The sequence below is a fragment of the Excalfactoria chinensis genome, chromosome 14, assembly GCF_039878825.1.
Source record: "Excalfactoria chinensis isolate bCotChi1 chromosome 14, bCotChi1.hap2, whole genome shotgun sequence".
In the NCBI taxonomy this organism is placed as follows: domain Eukaryota; kingdom Metazoa; phylum Chordata; class Aves; order Galliformes; family Phasianidae; genus Excalfactoria; species Excalfactoria chinensis.
The window spans coordinates 1,349,620-1,363,226 of record NC_092838.1 but is presented as its reverse complement, the minus strand read 5'-3'; the positions used below and the strand labels follow the sequence as shown (position 1 = coordinate 1,363,226).

The window sequence follows — 13,607 nt, the reverse complement described above, 5'->3', positions numbered from 1 at the left end:
CTCGTGTCCCTATCTTGGCACCATGCAGCCCCAGTCTCTTCAACACGCTCTCCCTTTCTGTATATGGGATGCTGAAGCATCCTAAGCCCCATCCAAACTGGAGTGAACCTATCTTGTCAGCTCAATCCAATGTGTTTACTCAGTTTGGTTCCTTTTGGTTTCCCCTGCCAGGGTCTTGGCAGCCTGCCGCCCAGCCTGGCTGCCTTCTGCCCTTGGGAGCACGGTACCCTGGTCTATGTTGGCTTTGGGATGCAGAAGGAAGCTCTGTTTTACAGCCTGCGCAAGAAACAGGTACTTGTACCCTCCCTGTACACCCTGCCCAGGCAGCGCGTGCTCCTCTGCTGTTGTGTGGCTGCAGTGAATGAGATGGAGGGGAGGCAGTGCTCCCCATCTCCCTCGAAGGGCCTGCAAGATAAAGGAGACTTGCAGATGAGCCCCTCTTTCTGCAGGGGGAGAGCTGGACCCACTCTTGACCCAAATGACAGCTCCTGGTGCAGTATTCCCTTCTGCTAACGAGGGCTGCAAGTAATACAAGCCTTAGGGTGCGAAATGGGTTCAGAAAGCAGCTGGGCAGCGCGGCATCTTTTCACTCCAGCTCTGACCCCTGGGCAGGCTGCCAGTCACTGATGCTGCTTCTGGAGGGGAAGGTGTTTACATTTGGGACCGCTAACAGTCTCTAAATTGTCGGGTCGCCTCTTGGAAGTGGATGCCTTTGGCAGGTTTTTGAGCCTGGAGAGAGGTTGTGCATCTGTCAGCCTCTCCGCGGAGGAGCCCTTTACCCTCCTGAAGGTGTCACTTAGGCAGCTGTTCTGCTGCCCGCTCGTTTCTGAGATGTTGGTGTGCTTCTCTTGCACAGGTCATTGAGAAGATCTCCTTGCCATACTTTGCTACATCCCTGAGCCTGTCTCCTGCTGCACGCTTCATGGCTGTCGGCTTCAGCGGTGAGTATCAGCCGGTGCTGTGGGCTCTGCTTGTCCCCCACGTGCGTTATCCCAGGAACAACAGCCCCGGGAGTGAAGTATCTGCCCTGCTCCAGGGCAGGGTATGGCAGGCAGGGAGGAATCACACAAGTGATAAGGTTGGAAGAGAACACCATGCCCCCATTGCTCCCTGGGCAGCTGTGCCACTGCATCACTGCGCAGAGATGCTTCCCAATACCCAACCTGATACCCTGCCCTATGTAAGAGGCACAGGAGCATGGGGCTTTTAGGCTCCTTTCAGGAGCTGGAGAGGAGCAATAATGTCTCCCCTGAGCCTCCTCCATATAAGCATCCCGTTCCCTCAGCCGCTGACCTATTGCATCTCCCCACAGAGCGGCTCCTCCGGCTGCAGCGCTGCCCCGCAGGCCTGGCCCAGGACTACGCCGCTCACGACGACACGGTCCACTTGTGCCGCTTCGCCCCCGCCGGCCGCCGCCTGCTGACGGCCTCGCACAGCGCCGTGCTCGTCTGGGAGCTGCTGGGCGCCTGAGGAGCGGGGCGGCCTCACTGCGGGCCGGGCTGCGGCCCCACGCCAGGCCCCGGCTCAGCCCCCCCCACGTAGGCCGCAGCCCTTGCGGCGGGGCGTTGGACGCTCCGACATTGCTGTGGTGTTTGTTTATGGCGTGATTTGCTGCTGTTTTTTTGTTTGGTTTTTGTTTTTTTTCTCTTTTTTTTTTTCCTAATAAAACAACACGAAACGCGAAGTAGCGGTTGGGAAGTGCAGGGTAACACCTCCGGCCGCCAGGGGGCGCTGTGTGCAACGTGCTTCTCTCCGCCCGCAGCTCGCTGGTTGCGGCCGGAAGCGGCGCTGGCGGCGGTAGCCCCGGGAGCGGCGGCGGTGCCGCCATGAAGCGGGACGTGCGGATCCTGCTGCTGGGGGAGGGTAAGGGCGGCGAGCCGGGCCCGGGGGGAGGAGCGGCTGGGCCGGGCTGCCCGAGGCTGCGGCTCCTGATGGTTCCGTCCCCGCGGTGCTGAGCCCGGTGGAACCGGTTGCTCTCCGCGGTGCGGGTGCAAAGGGCGCTTGGTGCGCGGTGCGGGCCTCCGCTGGGCCCTGCGGTGACGGGCCGGGAACGGCCGCTGAGCCCGGCTGTGCGGCTCCGTGCAGTGCCGACGTTTCCCCCTTTCCTTCCTAGCCCAGGTGGGGAAGACGTCCCTGATCATGGCTCTGGTGGGAGAGGAGTTCCCCGAGGAGGTGAGCGCGGCGCTGCGGGGCGGCGCTGGCACCAGCTGTAGCCTCCGGCCTTTGGAGGCGGAGCGGCGTTTTCTCCTTGCCCCGGTCCACGCAGCGTCGCCGTTTGGGTGCTGTTCCTTTGGGGCCTCGTTCTCTTGCTGCTTCCTCGGGGGCTTTGCAGCCTCATGGCAGCGCCACAGCAGAGCCCGTGGAAGGGGCTGAGCCGCCCCAGAACTCTTGCGTGGATGGAGCAGGGCCTGGCACTGAGCAGGGCTGTCACTGCGGCCTCCAGCCGGCCTACACGAGCCCTTCTGGGCCTCTGACTGTGTGGCTTGCTGTCCCATCACAGCTTGGATGCAGAAGGGGCACTGCCCTGCTTGGGGTCATTTGCCCTGCTGCATTAGTGTCAGGCAGACAGTGCTCACTGGGAAGCATCAGCTTGCGGGGGAACAAGTGGTTTCCAGCACCTTTCTGTGTTTCACAGAAAAGCCCAGGCAATCAGCTTAGCCTGCCTCCAGCTGCCAGGAGGTCAGGCTGGAGCTGGGGGAGCACTTGAGGGCTTAGTGTGGGGGTGGCAGCACTGGCTTGTTTGAAATGCTGCTTTCATGAAGGGACACGGGGCTGTGTCTGCAGGGAGCGCTCAGGGCTGGGAGGCTGTCAGGTTTCACTGTGTGAGGAGCAGGCTATAGCACACATCAACCTGCTGCAGCTCCCTGCGGGCAGGAGTCACTGCCTGGGCAGAAGCCACAATGAGATCTGAGCACCCAATCTCCCTTCCTCGCCCTTGCTTGTTCTGACTGGCTGGTCCGTGCAGCAGAACACAGTCTGCCTGCTTTGCAGGTGCCACCTCGAGCAGAAGAGATCACGATCCCGGCTGATGTCACACCTGAGAAGGTCCCCACGCACATTGTGGACTACTCAGGTGGGACTGTCCCCTTGTTCCCTGCTGGCCTCTCTTCTCCTCGCCTACCTGCAGCGAGCGGGAAGGATGTCCCTATTGCAGCAGGCATGGACAGTGCGTGATGACAGTTCTCCCTTTCCAGAGTCAGAGCAGACTGAGGATGAGCTGCAAGAGGAGATCGCTAAGGTGAGCGGGGCTGGATGGGGCATTGCAGGGCAGAAGGTTGAGCCGCCGTAGCCCTGCAGCCTGCGTGTGACATGTGACTGCTCTCTCTTTCCATTAACCACCCAGAGATGTGCAGGCCGTTGGTTATCTGCGGATTAACGCTAGCAGTTTGTTTAGCACTTTGTTTAATCCTTCTCTGCGTTGTAAGCTGTTGTAGGGCTTGTCCTGGCCCTCTGGGGAGCTACCAGAAGGAGAGTCGGGGGGGGGGGGGTGTGCAGCTTGCTGCTGACCCATAGGTGGAGGAGGCTGCTGAGCAGATGGTCTGCTCCCATCCCTAGGATGTTCCCAGGAGGTGGAGGGGTGCAGCAGTTGTTGTTGAGGTCCTCTGCTCCCTGCATGAGGTCACTGTGGCTGTGTGATAAAGCAGTGACACACAAGTGGTGGTTTGGGAGCTGGAGCCCTGGGACTGGTCAGGGAAAAAATCCATCCAACCAGCCCTGCTGCTCTCTCTCGCTTTGGGATTAACTTTGGCTTCTTCAAGAGGAGGGCCTCACGATAGTATGTAACAAAGCTCTCTCCCCTGTGCGTCTCACAGCAAAACTATTCCATTGCTCCACCTTGGCATCTAACAGCTGGGGAGGTGGGCCAGGGGAATGGGGCTCCTGCTCCCTCTACCCAGACAGGAGGAATGTCCCGAGATGCTTAAAACTGCTCCAGGAAATCCTGCCTAAACCCTTGTGCATCCCTGGGATTAGCACTAAACTCTCCCCTGAAAGGGCCAGTGATCCCTTCTGTCTGCTTCAAACAAAACGTTAGTGTCGCTGCTGTCTGTGCAGGCCTGGGAAGGGGAGGTCAGTGGCTGCCAGGCCACCATGTGTGTGGAAGTGGGGAGTTGAGGCATCAAGTGCAGAGTCGTGTGGCTGGCACGGCCACACGTGTGCCCTTCCCTCTTCTATGGAGGCCTCACATACAGGGTTGGAGCAGGGGTGGGAGCTGCCACGTGCTTTCTGCCTGTCTGGGGAAGAAAAACATCCACACTGTGCCAAAAGCTGAGAAGGGAGATTCTTTATGCTGGCACGAGACAGCTGAGGTTATAGCCGCTGTTGTCCAGCTCCCAAGGAGCCTGCAGGCAGCATGTGTGTTGTGTTGTTGTGTGTACTGCTCGTGCATTCTAAACCACAGCTGCTGGGTTTTAGTGCAAACGCAGTGGCAGCATTTGGGGCTGGAGCTGCCTGAGCTTGGAAGGCTTCCCTGCTTCCTTCTTTGTAGGAGCACCAGGACTTTTGCTCACCCCCTTTTCTGCTGCTCTCTTGCAGGCTAATGTGGTCTGTGTGGTGTATGATGTCACCAAGGAGGCGACGATTGAGAAGGTAACGTGTCTCCTGTGGGAGCCTTGAAATGCCCTCAGCCCTCCAGAGGTTTTGGGGTTTGGGACTTCTGCAAGCAGAGACAGGTTGAGCACAGCCTGGGCATGCTCCCATGCTGGCAATTCTGCCTGTGCTGGAGGCAACAGGCCTGTCACATCCTTCTGCTGGCTTACAGCATCCCTGGGTGTGCTCTGCTGCTGCGGGGGAATGCTGGGGAGCAGATGGCTGCAGGGCCCTGCTGACAGCCACACTGTGTGTGTTGGGAGCTGCCTCTCCCTCCCCGGTCTGCTCTCACACGTCCTTCTCTGTGCTTGCCTTGCAGATTCGCACTAAATGGATCCCCATGGTGAATGGAGGGGCTGAAAAGGGTGCCAGGTACTGTGGGCAGAATTGGGTGATTCTGGAGGTTGCAGGGCCATCACTGCCTTTGTTGCCGGTGGAGGTTGCTCACATTGAGCCAGCTGTGCAACTGGTGCCTAGATCACTTGCAGTGGAAGAATGTGGGAGCTTTTCTCCCTTGTGGGTTTAGCTGAGTCAGAGGGTCACGGGAGAAGGTTTCCCCCCCTCCCCTCCCACCTTAATGTCTCACTGGCAAGGCAAGAAGGGGAGGCTGCTAAGGGAGGATGGCAGAGCAGAAGTCATAAGCTGCACGTGGGTCGTTTAGGCAGAAGGCTGCTGTGTTGGATTATAAGCTCTTGAACATATTGCTGCTGGGTGAAAGCGTAATCAGGATCAGGCAGTCTGTTTCTCCAGATGGATGCTCCCAGCCGTAGGAAGTAGGAAAGCTGTTCTGGACCTTGCAGAGGAAGGCTGGGAAGCTCCATGGGTGGCTGTACAGCAACACATGCAGCTGGAGCCCAGCTGAGGCTGGCAGAGGAGTGGCCCCACTTGTGCTCTCTGACTTGCCATCTTTCTCCCCCAGGATCCCCATTATTTTAGTTGGAAACAAGTCTGACCTGCAGATGGGGAGCTCCATGGAAGTCATCCTGCCCATCATGAACCAGTTCTCAGAGATTGAGACCTGTGTGGAGGTGAGGGACCTGAGTGTTTCTGAAAAGCCTCTGTGAGGGGTAGGAGCACATACATGACTGATGTGGGTCAGGGGAGCCTTCATGTTTGTGGGGGATCTGCCCTGCTAGTGTTGCTCTGCAGAACAACCTCAGTCTGGGTTTTCTCTGCTTTGCTTTGCACATTAGGAGTGGGTTTTGGTGTCTGCCCTGGCTAGGGGTAAATAGCATTGGAGCTGCATGCAGCCCATGTTGGCTTTGGGGCTGTGGAGTGAGCGCAACAAAGCCAGAGTGTGAACAGGAGGTTTCCCTTTTGGTTTGGTTTTTGTTTGTTTTTTTTCCTAATGGTGGACAGAGATTGCTCTGTGCTTTGATGCATTACTTGGAGGCTTGGAGAGCTCCTTGTCAACCTCCTCCTCCCCGCTGTCATAAGCCTGTTGCCCACACACAGCATAGCGTCTTCCTTTGAATCCACAGTGCTCTGCCAAGAACCTCAAGAACATCTCTGAGCTCTTCTACTATGCCCAGAAAGCTGTGCTGCATCCCACTGCACCCCTCTATGACCCGGAGGAGAAGCAGGTAAGAAGCTGCTCGCAGCTCCCAGTGGAGTCCTTGCCCACCTGTGGGGTCACAGAGCACCAGTCTGGTGCTGTGCCTTTTATCCTGGGAAGGATGTGGAGCTTGGGCCAAGGTAGCAAGAAAGGGAAAAGCAGTACCCCTGTGGGGAGCCAACAGAGGAGGAAAGAGCCATCTTTCCCTGCTAAGTGCAGCCAGATGAGAGTATACTGGCCAGAGATATCTGTGGGAACCCTCATGCTCTAGTCTGTGTGATGGGAAGGGTCCAAGGGTCCTTCTCTGTTGGCTGTCGTGCAGGAAGGGCTCTGTGCCTTTGGGGTTTGGGAGGCAGGAGAAAGTCACAATAAATATAGTGCCCTGGTTTTGTTACCATGATTGGTCCCTTGCAGCTGAGACCTGCGTGTTCACGAGCGTTGACCCGGATTTTCAACCTCTCAGACCAAGATAATAACCAGATTCTCAGTGATGATGAACTCAACTACTTTCAGGTAGGGCTGGCTGTGGAGCTGTGGTATCTCCCAGTCCTTGGGTGGCAGTGAGACAGAGGGTTCTGCTGTCCATGTGCTAGCTCATGATGACCTTCTTTCTCTTGGGAGGTAGAAGTCCTGCTTTGGAAACCCACTGGCTCCCCAGGCCTTGGAGGATGTGAAGATGGTTGTATGGAAGAACACCACGGATGGAGTGCAGGACAACGGCCTGACATTAAATGGTAACAGCATAGGGACTCTCTGCTCCTTCACTGCAAGGAATGGATGGATCCACCTCCTTCAGCATTCGCAAAGGGGCTCTGTGCACAGGCTGAGCCTACTAGATCTTGATCCAAGCCTAATTAGTCCCCCTTGTCAAAGCAAACTTGAGCCTGCTATGGCCATGTAAAGCTCTCTGTCCGAGCACTGTTTTCCTAGTGGACGCAATAGTCCTGAGATGTGGATCCCTGAGGCTGAGTTCCAGTCTAACCCCCATTGTCTGAGCTGCCTGATCTCTCTCCCACAGGCTTCCTCTTCCTCAACACACTCTTCATCCAGAGGGGCCGGCATGAGACCACATGGACTATCCTTCGCCGCTTTGGCTACGATGACGAGCTGGAGCTGACAGATGACTATCTGTACCCACAGTGCGTATCCTGGCATGGAGTGGGGCAGGCAGGGTGTGACAACCCTGTGGTGTACAATTGAGTGTCCTGGCATCTGCTGTGTTGCTCAGCTGAAGCTGTAACCTGAGCTTACGGTCATGTTTATTCTCCTCATCTTTCCCTATGGTCATGAGCTGAGAACAGGGAGGTTGGTGACAGTGTGAAGGCCTTGAAGCTGTTAACCGTGCTGTTGGTTGTGATGTAGGTGGGCAAAGAACAGAGTGATAAAGGCTTGTCCCTGACTTGCATTGACATCAACAAGGGACTTTTGAAGGCTGTTCTGTCTCTGCTTGAGCTGAGCTGTCAGGAGCTGTGAGCAGTCAGCATAGCCTTCTTGGCTGATTCTGCAGCTGCTGTCTCTTCTCTGCTCCCTGCCACCCTGGAAGTGGTGATCTGGCAGTAATGAAAGGCTTTGGCTGTGAGCTGCCTCATCTTCTCTCCAGAGAGCAGGCAATGGAGGAAGACAACAGGGCCTGTGCTGATGGAAAGCAGTGTGTCTAGAGCTGTACCCTTCTGCAGTGTGAGGCTAAACAAAGGCCTTGTCAGCTCCTGATCTGCTGGGTGATGCAGATGTATTGAGGGGAGCCTGCTCTGCACACTCAGCACCTTCTCCCTAAAGCCAGGGAACAGCCAGGCCTCGGGAAAACCACTGGCCTTGGGTAGGGAGGGGACAGGGGAGCTGTGTGCTCCAGCTGAGATGTGGCTTTGCAGAGGACCCACTGACACACTGCCCTTCATTCAGGGAGCAAGGAGGTGTTGGAGCTGCTCACTTGGGTCTCTCCTGGCAGGTTCCGCCTGCCCCCTGGCTGCTCCACGGAGCTCAACCACCTGGGCTACCAGTTCCTGCAGCGGCTCTTCGAGAAGCACGACAAGGTGTGCAGTGCGCCGTGTAGCTTCTTGCTGAGGCTTTTGGTGGTCGCAGTGAGCTGCAGGTACCTGACTGTAGCTTCACGTCAGGGCCATGGGATTGGGATCACCACCCTTGTCCAAAGAGCACGTGGTAAAGTGTGGGCCTTCAGGATCTGAGCTGGCATCAGCCCTGCGCTGTGACCATCTGTAGCACATGGGTTGATAGGGAAAGTGATCAGAGCTGCTGGCCTGCAGCCACAAACCAAGCAGAAGTATCCACACAGCTAACAGCCCCGTGGAAGGGATGCTGGATGCTGAACTGCAGAGGGAGAAAGAAAGCGATTAATTGGTACCATACTCTGTCTCTTTGGAGAGCGAGAGAAGGGGATGTCTCAGATCTGCATGCATCTGATCAATTTATTTACATGTTGGTGTACATCTGGGATATGGTGGCTCCATGAGAGCTGCAGCACTGAGTCAAAACACGTCTCTGTGTGCCCACGTGCCAGCAGATCTTCTGTGGTGTGGCCCTGTGACATGCTACCCTGAGGCTGCTGTGTTGGCATGTGTTTGTCTGGAGGACTCAGCAACTGCTTGCAGGCCTCAGGCTGGTTTCCCTGCAGCACAGACCTGCAGCGTGGCAGGACCAGCAGCTCAGAGCTACAGGGTGCATGTGAACAGGTCCTTCCCAGTGGCAGGGCTGGCGGTGGCTCCAGTTTTAGTCACAGAACAGAATCCCTTCTGGCAGTGCCTGTTGGCTGTACAGTGATGAGTGTCCCTGGGGTTCAGGCTCTTTGCACAGTCACGCAGCTCTGGCCTTGCTTGCAGTTGATGTCTGCTATTGAAAGGATCCCTGTGTCATTCTGCAGCAGGAAATGAGTTGGCTTCAGTGTGCCAGGACCCCTAGAGAGGGGTCCCTGACAGTGCTTGACGTGGCTGTAGAGAGCTGCCGTGTGCACGTAGGCTGTGTCCTGCCTCAGCTGCTGATTTCCACTTGTTTTGGCAGGACCAGGATGGTGCCCTCTCTCCTGCAGAGCTGCAGAACTTCTTCAGTGTCTTCCCCTGCATGCCCTGGGGCCCTGAGCTCTACAACACGGTATGCACCACTGATAAAGGCCTGCTTTCCCTGCATGGATTTCTCTGCCAGTGGACGTAAGCTCAGTCCCTCTCCCACATTGTTAGTCCCGTCACGTAGTGTTTGCTGACCTTGTCAGCATCCCCCTGACCAGCTTCCCAATGCTGCTCTGTCTCTTCAGCCTCATAGCCTACCTGGATGTGCGGCACTGCCTGGAGTGCCTCGGCTACCTGGGCTACCCCATCCTCTCGGAGCAGGACTCCCAGACTCAGGCCCTCACAGGTACAGCACTGCCCTCACCTCCTGGCAGCTCGGTGTCCTCCTCGCACTCACCAGCACTTTCTCCTGCCAGTGACCCGGGAGAAGAGGATTGACCTGGAGAAAGGCCAGACGCAGAGAAACGTCTTCCTATGCAAGGTGCTGGGAGCCGGGGGCGCAGGCAAGTCTGCCTTCCTGCAGGCCTTCCTCGGCAGGAGCCTCGCGGTGAGTGGCTGCTCCCCTCTCTGGTGGAGCAGGAGGCAGAGCGTGAGGCCGCTGAGCAATCTGCTGTGTGCCAGCACCTCCCTGCCCTGGCCAGACCCAGCATCCCAGCACGGGGCTTTGTACCACCCCTCCACACCGTGGCTCTTGCCCCTTTATTTTGCGTAAGGCTGTGGGTTCCCTCCCTCTGCTTATCCCAAGGATTCTCAGAGGCTGTTCCTTTCCTGATCTGACCAAGGTGATGCTGATTTTTTTCCCTGCTCATTGCTAACAGCCCTTGTCTTGTGGCAGACTCTGGCTGGCTTTCAAGGGCAGTGACTGTTAGACCGCAGGGATCAGAGCAGCGTGAAGTGCTCTCCCTCCCCTAAGCACTCTCCCTGCTGTCTGAGACGGTGTTTTCATCCATGGCAGGTCCAGAGGGAGAGCCCAGGAGAGCCATCTCTCTACACGATCAATACTGTGCAGGTCAACGGCCAGGAAAAGTACCTTATAGTAAGTATGTGTGTGCGGGGGGGGGCATTGCTGCTATGTCTGCCTGGGCACAGCAGCAGGGCTGGACTGTGTCCATCCATATTGCATCATTGCAGCACCCATGTGCTGTGCTGGGCCTGTGGTTGTTACAGTGCATCATGTGTGTTGATGTGAGACCCAACCCCATCTCCTCACGGCAGTGCTGTGCCCCCTGACCCTTCCTTTCCTGCTCCAGCTGCACGAGGTCAGTGCTGAGGTGCAGTTCACAAAGCCATCAGACGCAGCCTGCGACGTTGCCTGCTTGATCTATGACCTGAGTGACCCCAAATCCTTCAGCTACTGTGCCAGTATTTATAAGGTGAGTGCAGGCAACCTGGGGGGCATCAGCTTTGAGTGGCAGCCCTGCATTTCCCAGGAGGGTGTAGGAACAGCCTTCCCCTGCCCCACAGTTAGAGCCCACAGCTCCAGGAGGCACTGGTGCTATCTGAGCCCTCCTTCCTTGGTCCCCTCTTGGCTGGGGAACCCTTGTGATTCCCTCCCTGGAGATCCACAGGGCAGTGGCCAGTTGTTCACCCCTCACTTTCTCTCCTCTGCCTGCAGCAACACTACATGGACAGCCAGATCCCCTGCGTTTTTGTGGCCTCCAAGACAGACCTGCCAGAAGTGAGCCAGCAGCCCGGGCTGTCCCCTGCTGAGTTCTGCTACAAGCACTGCCTCCCACCACCATTCCTCTTCTCCTGCCACGGCCAGGGCCCGCCCAGCACTGCTGTCTACACCAAGCTGGCCACCGCCGCCACGTTCCCGTTAGTATCCGTGCTGCAGAGGGGGCTGTTGGCTGGGAGCTGAGGGCAGGAGGCTGCAGCTTGCCCTCCTTGCATTCCCCGTGGTTTCTCCCGAGCTCTTGATATTGTCTGCTTATGTGATTAATGGGAACGAAAGGGCCACTTTTTTCCCCGAGCTGAGAGAGCAAAGGGGACTCGACTGTCTTCTGCCTTGTGCAGCCTGTGGCAGATTTATTGGATAAGATCTCACGGCAGGATCTTTGTTTTTTGAAGGCTGAGATACAGAAGTGCTGAAAGGTGAGCAGGCAGCCTCGTGTGCCAGCGCCTGCAGGGAGGAGGTGGTGGCTGTTTTCTCCTGATCAGGTGGATCAGGAGCAGCAAAGAGATCAGAGGAGCAGGACCTCACGTTGCTTTGGGAAGGAGCTGCTTCTGAAAGGGGCTGGGCAGCACAGGGGGGGCTCTGCCCTTCCCAGGAGAGCGTGTGGGTGCGTTGGAGGACAGGATGGGATTACCAGCGAGTGGTTTTCCCTTTAGCTTTTTTCAATAAACAACTTTATTTTTAGAGCCAACACCTTTTTTTTTTTTCCCCTCTGCAGTATTAAAATTTAAATATTCTTTCTATATCTTAGAGTATTTGGTATAAATAAATAACAGCGTCATGGAGGGCCAAGGATTGGCTGTTCTCCTCCCGATTTAGTGGAGAATGAATAATGGATACGTCTTTTCTCCTCGTAGAGGAGCACAGTGATGCAGGACAGCACGTGTTTAGGAAGGGAATGTGTACGATCAGAGGGCACAGGGCCCTTCCCTCACTGTCCCCAGGTCAGTGCCTTGGCTGCTGCTGATTTGCTCACCCCTGTGCCAGTGTCACTGCGGCCACTTCTGGGGCTCTCTGCACTTGGAGCTGTAAAAGCAGCCTGACCTAGAAAGGAAGATGAGTACCTCCTCACTCGTACTAATTATTTAGATGTTGGTGTGCTATTTCAGGGCTGTGGGAGGGTGAAGCCTGCCTCCTTTCCACCAGCCATCATTGGGTTTGATGGTGATGCCGCATGGCGGGCGCTCGGCATTGGGCTGGGAGCCTCACGGTGCTCAGTGCTGCACCAGCACCATCAGATGGGGTTTCATCCCTGGAGCTGCACCGCACCATCCCAAGAGCTGTCAGGCTTATTTGGACACCTGTTTCCTTTCACATCACTCACCCCATCTCTTCTCTCTTCCCTTGCAGCCACCTGAACGCCGTGGAGCTGGGAGCTGCATCCTTTTGGCTCCGGGTGGCCCTGGGGGCTGCAGTCACCGCCGTGGTGGGGTTCACGCTGTACCGTGTGCTGGCCAAGAACAAGTGAGAGCTGCTCTCCACCCCGACCTCCCTGTGCCACCGGCTCCCCGTCCTGAGTGATGCCCCATGAGGGTCAGCTGGTCCCTGGTGGGAAATCCTCCTCCCCCAGCCTCAATTGCAGGGACCAGAGAAGCCAGAGTTCCCAGCACCAGCAGGATCGATCCTTGGCACCGGTCAGCCTCACCTCGCTGGCCCCTGAGCACCTCGTCTATGTGGCAGCTGGGGGCCTCCTCCCTGGAAGCCAAAGGGATCACTCCCTTCTTTTATTCTGTTAATGATTTTGTAACGTTTGTTTTTATGTTCAAACAGTGTTTCTATCTGTCCATGGGCTGGGCACGTCCCTTTTGCAGGGGGCTCTGCTGGAGCCTTGAGTTCTGCAGGGTGATGCTCCTGGAGCCCTCAGGACGTGCAGCAGTGCCAGCATTGAGGCTGTCAGGATTTCTGCCTGCTGCAGCAGTGCTGGACAGCTTTGGCCCTAGAAGGCACACTCCCATCCCAAGTCCCTGTTTCCTAATAGCATTCTGTCTGGATTTTGGCCCATCTGCCCTCCTCCCCTACCTACCTGTATGTCCTTTCCCTCTCCCCCACAACTGGTGTTCCCAGTGCCAGAGAACACTACATGGGCTGAGGATGCCTGGCAGTGCCATCGTATGATCCTTGTCCTGCTGTTCCCTCTGTGGATCCCTTCCAGAGCAGGAGGCTCTGAGCGTTGCACCTCCTGGTACAACTGGAAGCTGTTTCTCCCCCATGTCCAGCTCCAGCCAGTTGGCATTTCAGCCAGCATGAGTTTGGGGCTGCCCCTGTTCTCAGCATCCCAAAGAGTGATACCAGCCTGTGCTGGTCCTCGGAGCTCCACACTCTACTCAGCCCTACCCCAGGCTCCCAGCCCACTTCTGCTGTGCCAGGGGGAGCTCCTGGTGAAATAAGTGGCACTGGCTCTTAGGCTGCACTCAGGGTAGGCTTATTTACAGGCAGCTCGGGGCAGCACCGAGGGACAGCTCGTTGTTCCTTTATCCCTTTGTCTATTTAAACTTTCACTGTAACCTGGGGCCAGTGAGGGGTTGGGGAATCCATGGTTTGTGGGAAGCATCCTGCCGTGCTGTCCCCATCCCAGCAGTGACACTGGATCCATCCAGAGCTGCTTTTGCCAGCTTGGGGTTCTCCCCTGGTTCCCATAGGGCCAAGTCCTTGGGCTTTTCTATTCCCATTCCATCCTGCTGCCTGCCAGGAGCGTGTCCATGGGGCAGAGTCCTGGAGCTGTTCTGTTTTAGTTTTGTTCTCTACAATGAAATAAATTTTTACACACCTTCCA

The 13,607-nt window shown here is 56.6% G+C and overlaps 2 protein-coding genes across 3 annotated transcripts in view; both read left to right on the top strand.

The window, feature by feature from the left end:
* Positions 1-2,151, top strand: part of WDR90 (WD repeat domain 90) — a 24,445-nt gene extending 22,294 nt beyond the window's left edge. The window contains exons 42-45 of one of the 2 annotated variants that reach the window (XM_072349051.1): positions 172-291; positions 857-941; positions 1,313-1,538; positions 2,119-2,151. In XM_072349051.1, coding sequence (XP_072205152.1) covers positions 172-291; positions 857-941; positions 1,313-1,470 — 363 coding nt within the window. In that variant the 3' untranslated portion in view covers positions 1,471-1,538; positions 2,119-2,151. The remainder of the gene's footprint in view (positions 1-171; positions 292-856; positions 942-1,312; positions 1,539-2,118) is intronic. The other variant, XM_072349050.1, reaches the window with a different exon arrangement.
* RHOT2 (ras homolog family member T2) lies at positions 1,682-13,607 on the top strand. Its single transcript, XM_072349061.1, has 19 exons — positions 1,682-1,863; positions 2,114-2,172; positions 2,992-3,073; positions 3,195-3,238; positions 4,534-4,587; positions 4,907-4,959; positions 5,507-5,615; positions 6,069-6,170; positions 6,557-6,655; positions 6,768-6,876; positions 7,161-7,281; positions 8,088-8,172; positions 9,155-9,300; positions 9,405-9,505; positions 9,576-9,706; positions 10,115-10,195; positions 10,410-10,532; positions 10,775-10,977; positions 12,185-13,607. Exons 1-19 carry the CDS (start codon positions 1,827-1,829, stop codon positions 12,300-12,302), a joined length of 1,857 nt encoding a protein of 618 aa, XP_072205162.1. The 5' UTR covers positions 1,682-1,826; the 3' UTR covers positions 12,303-13,607.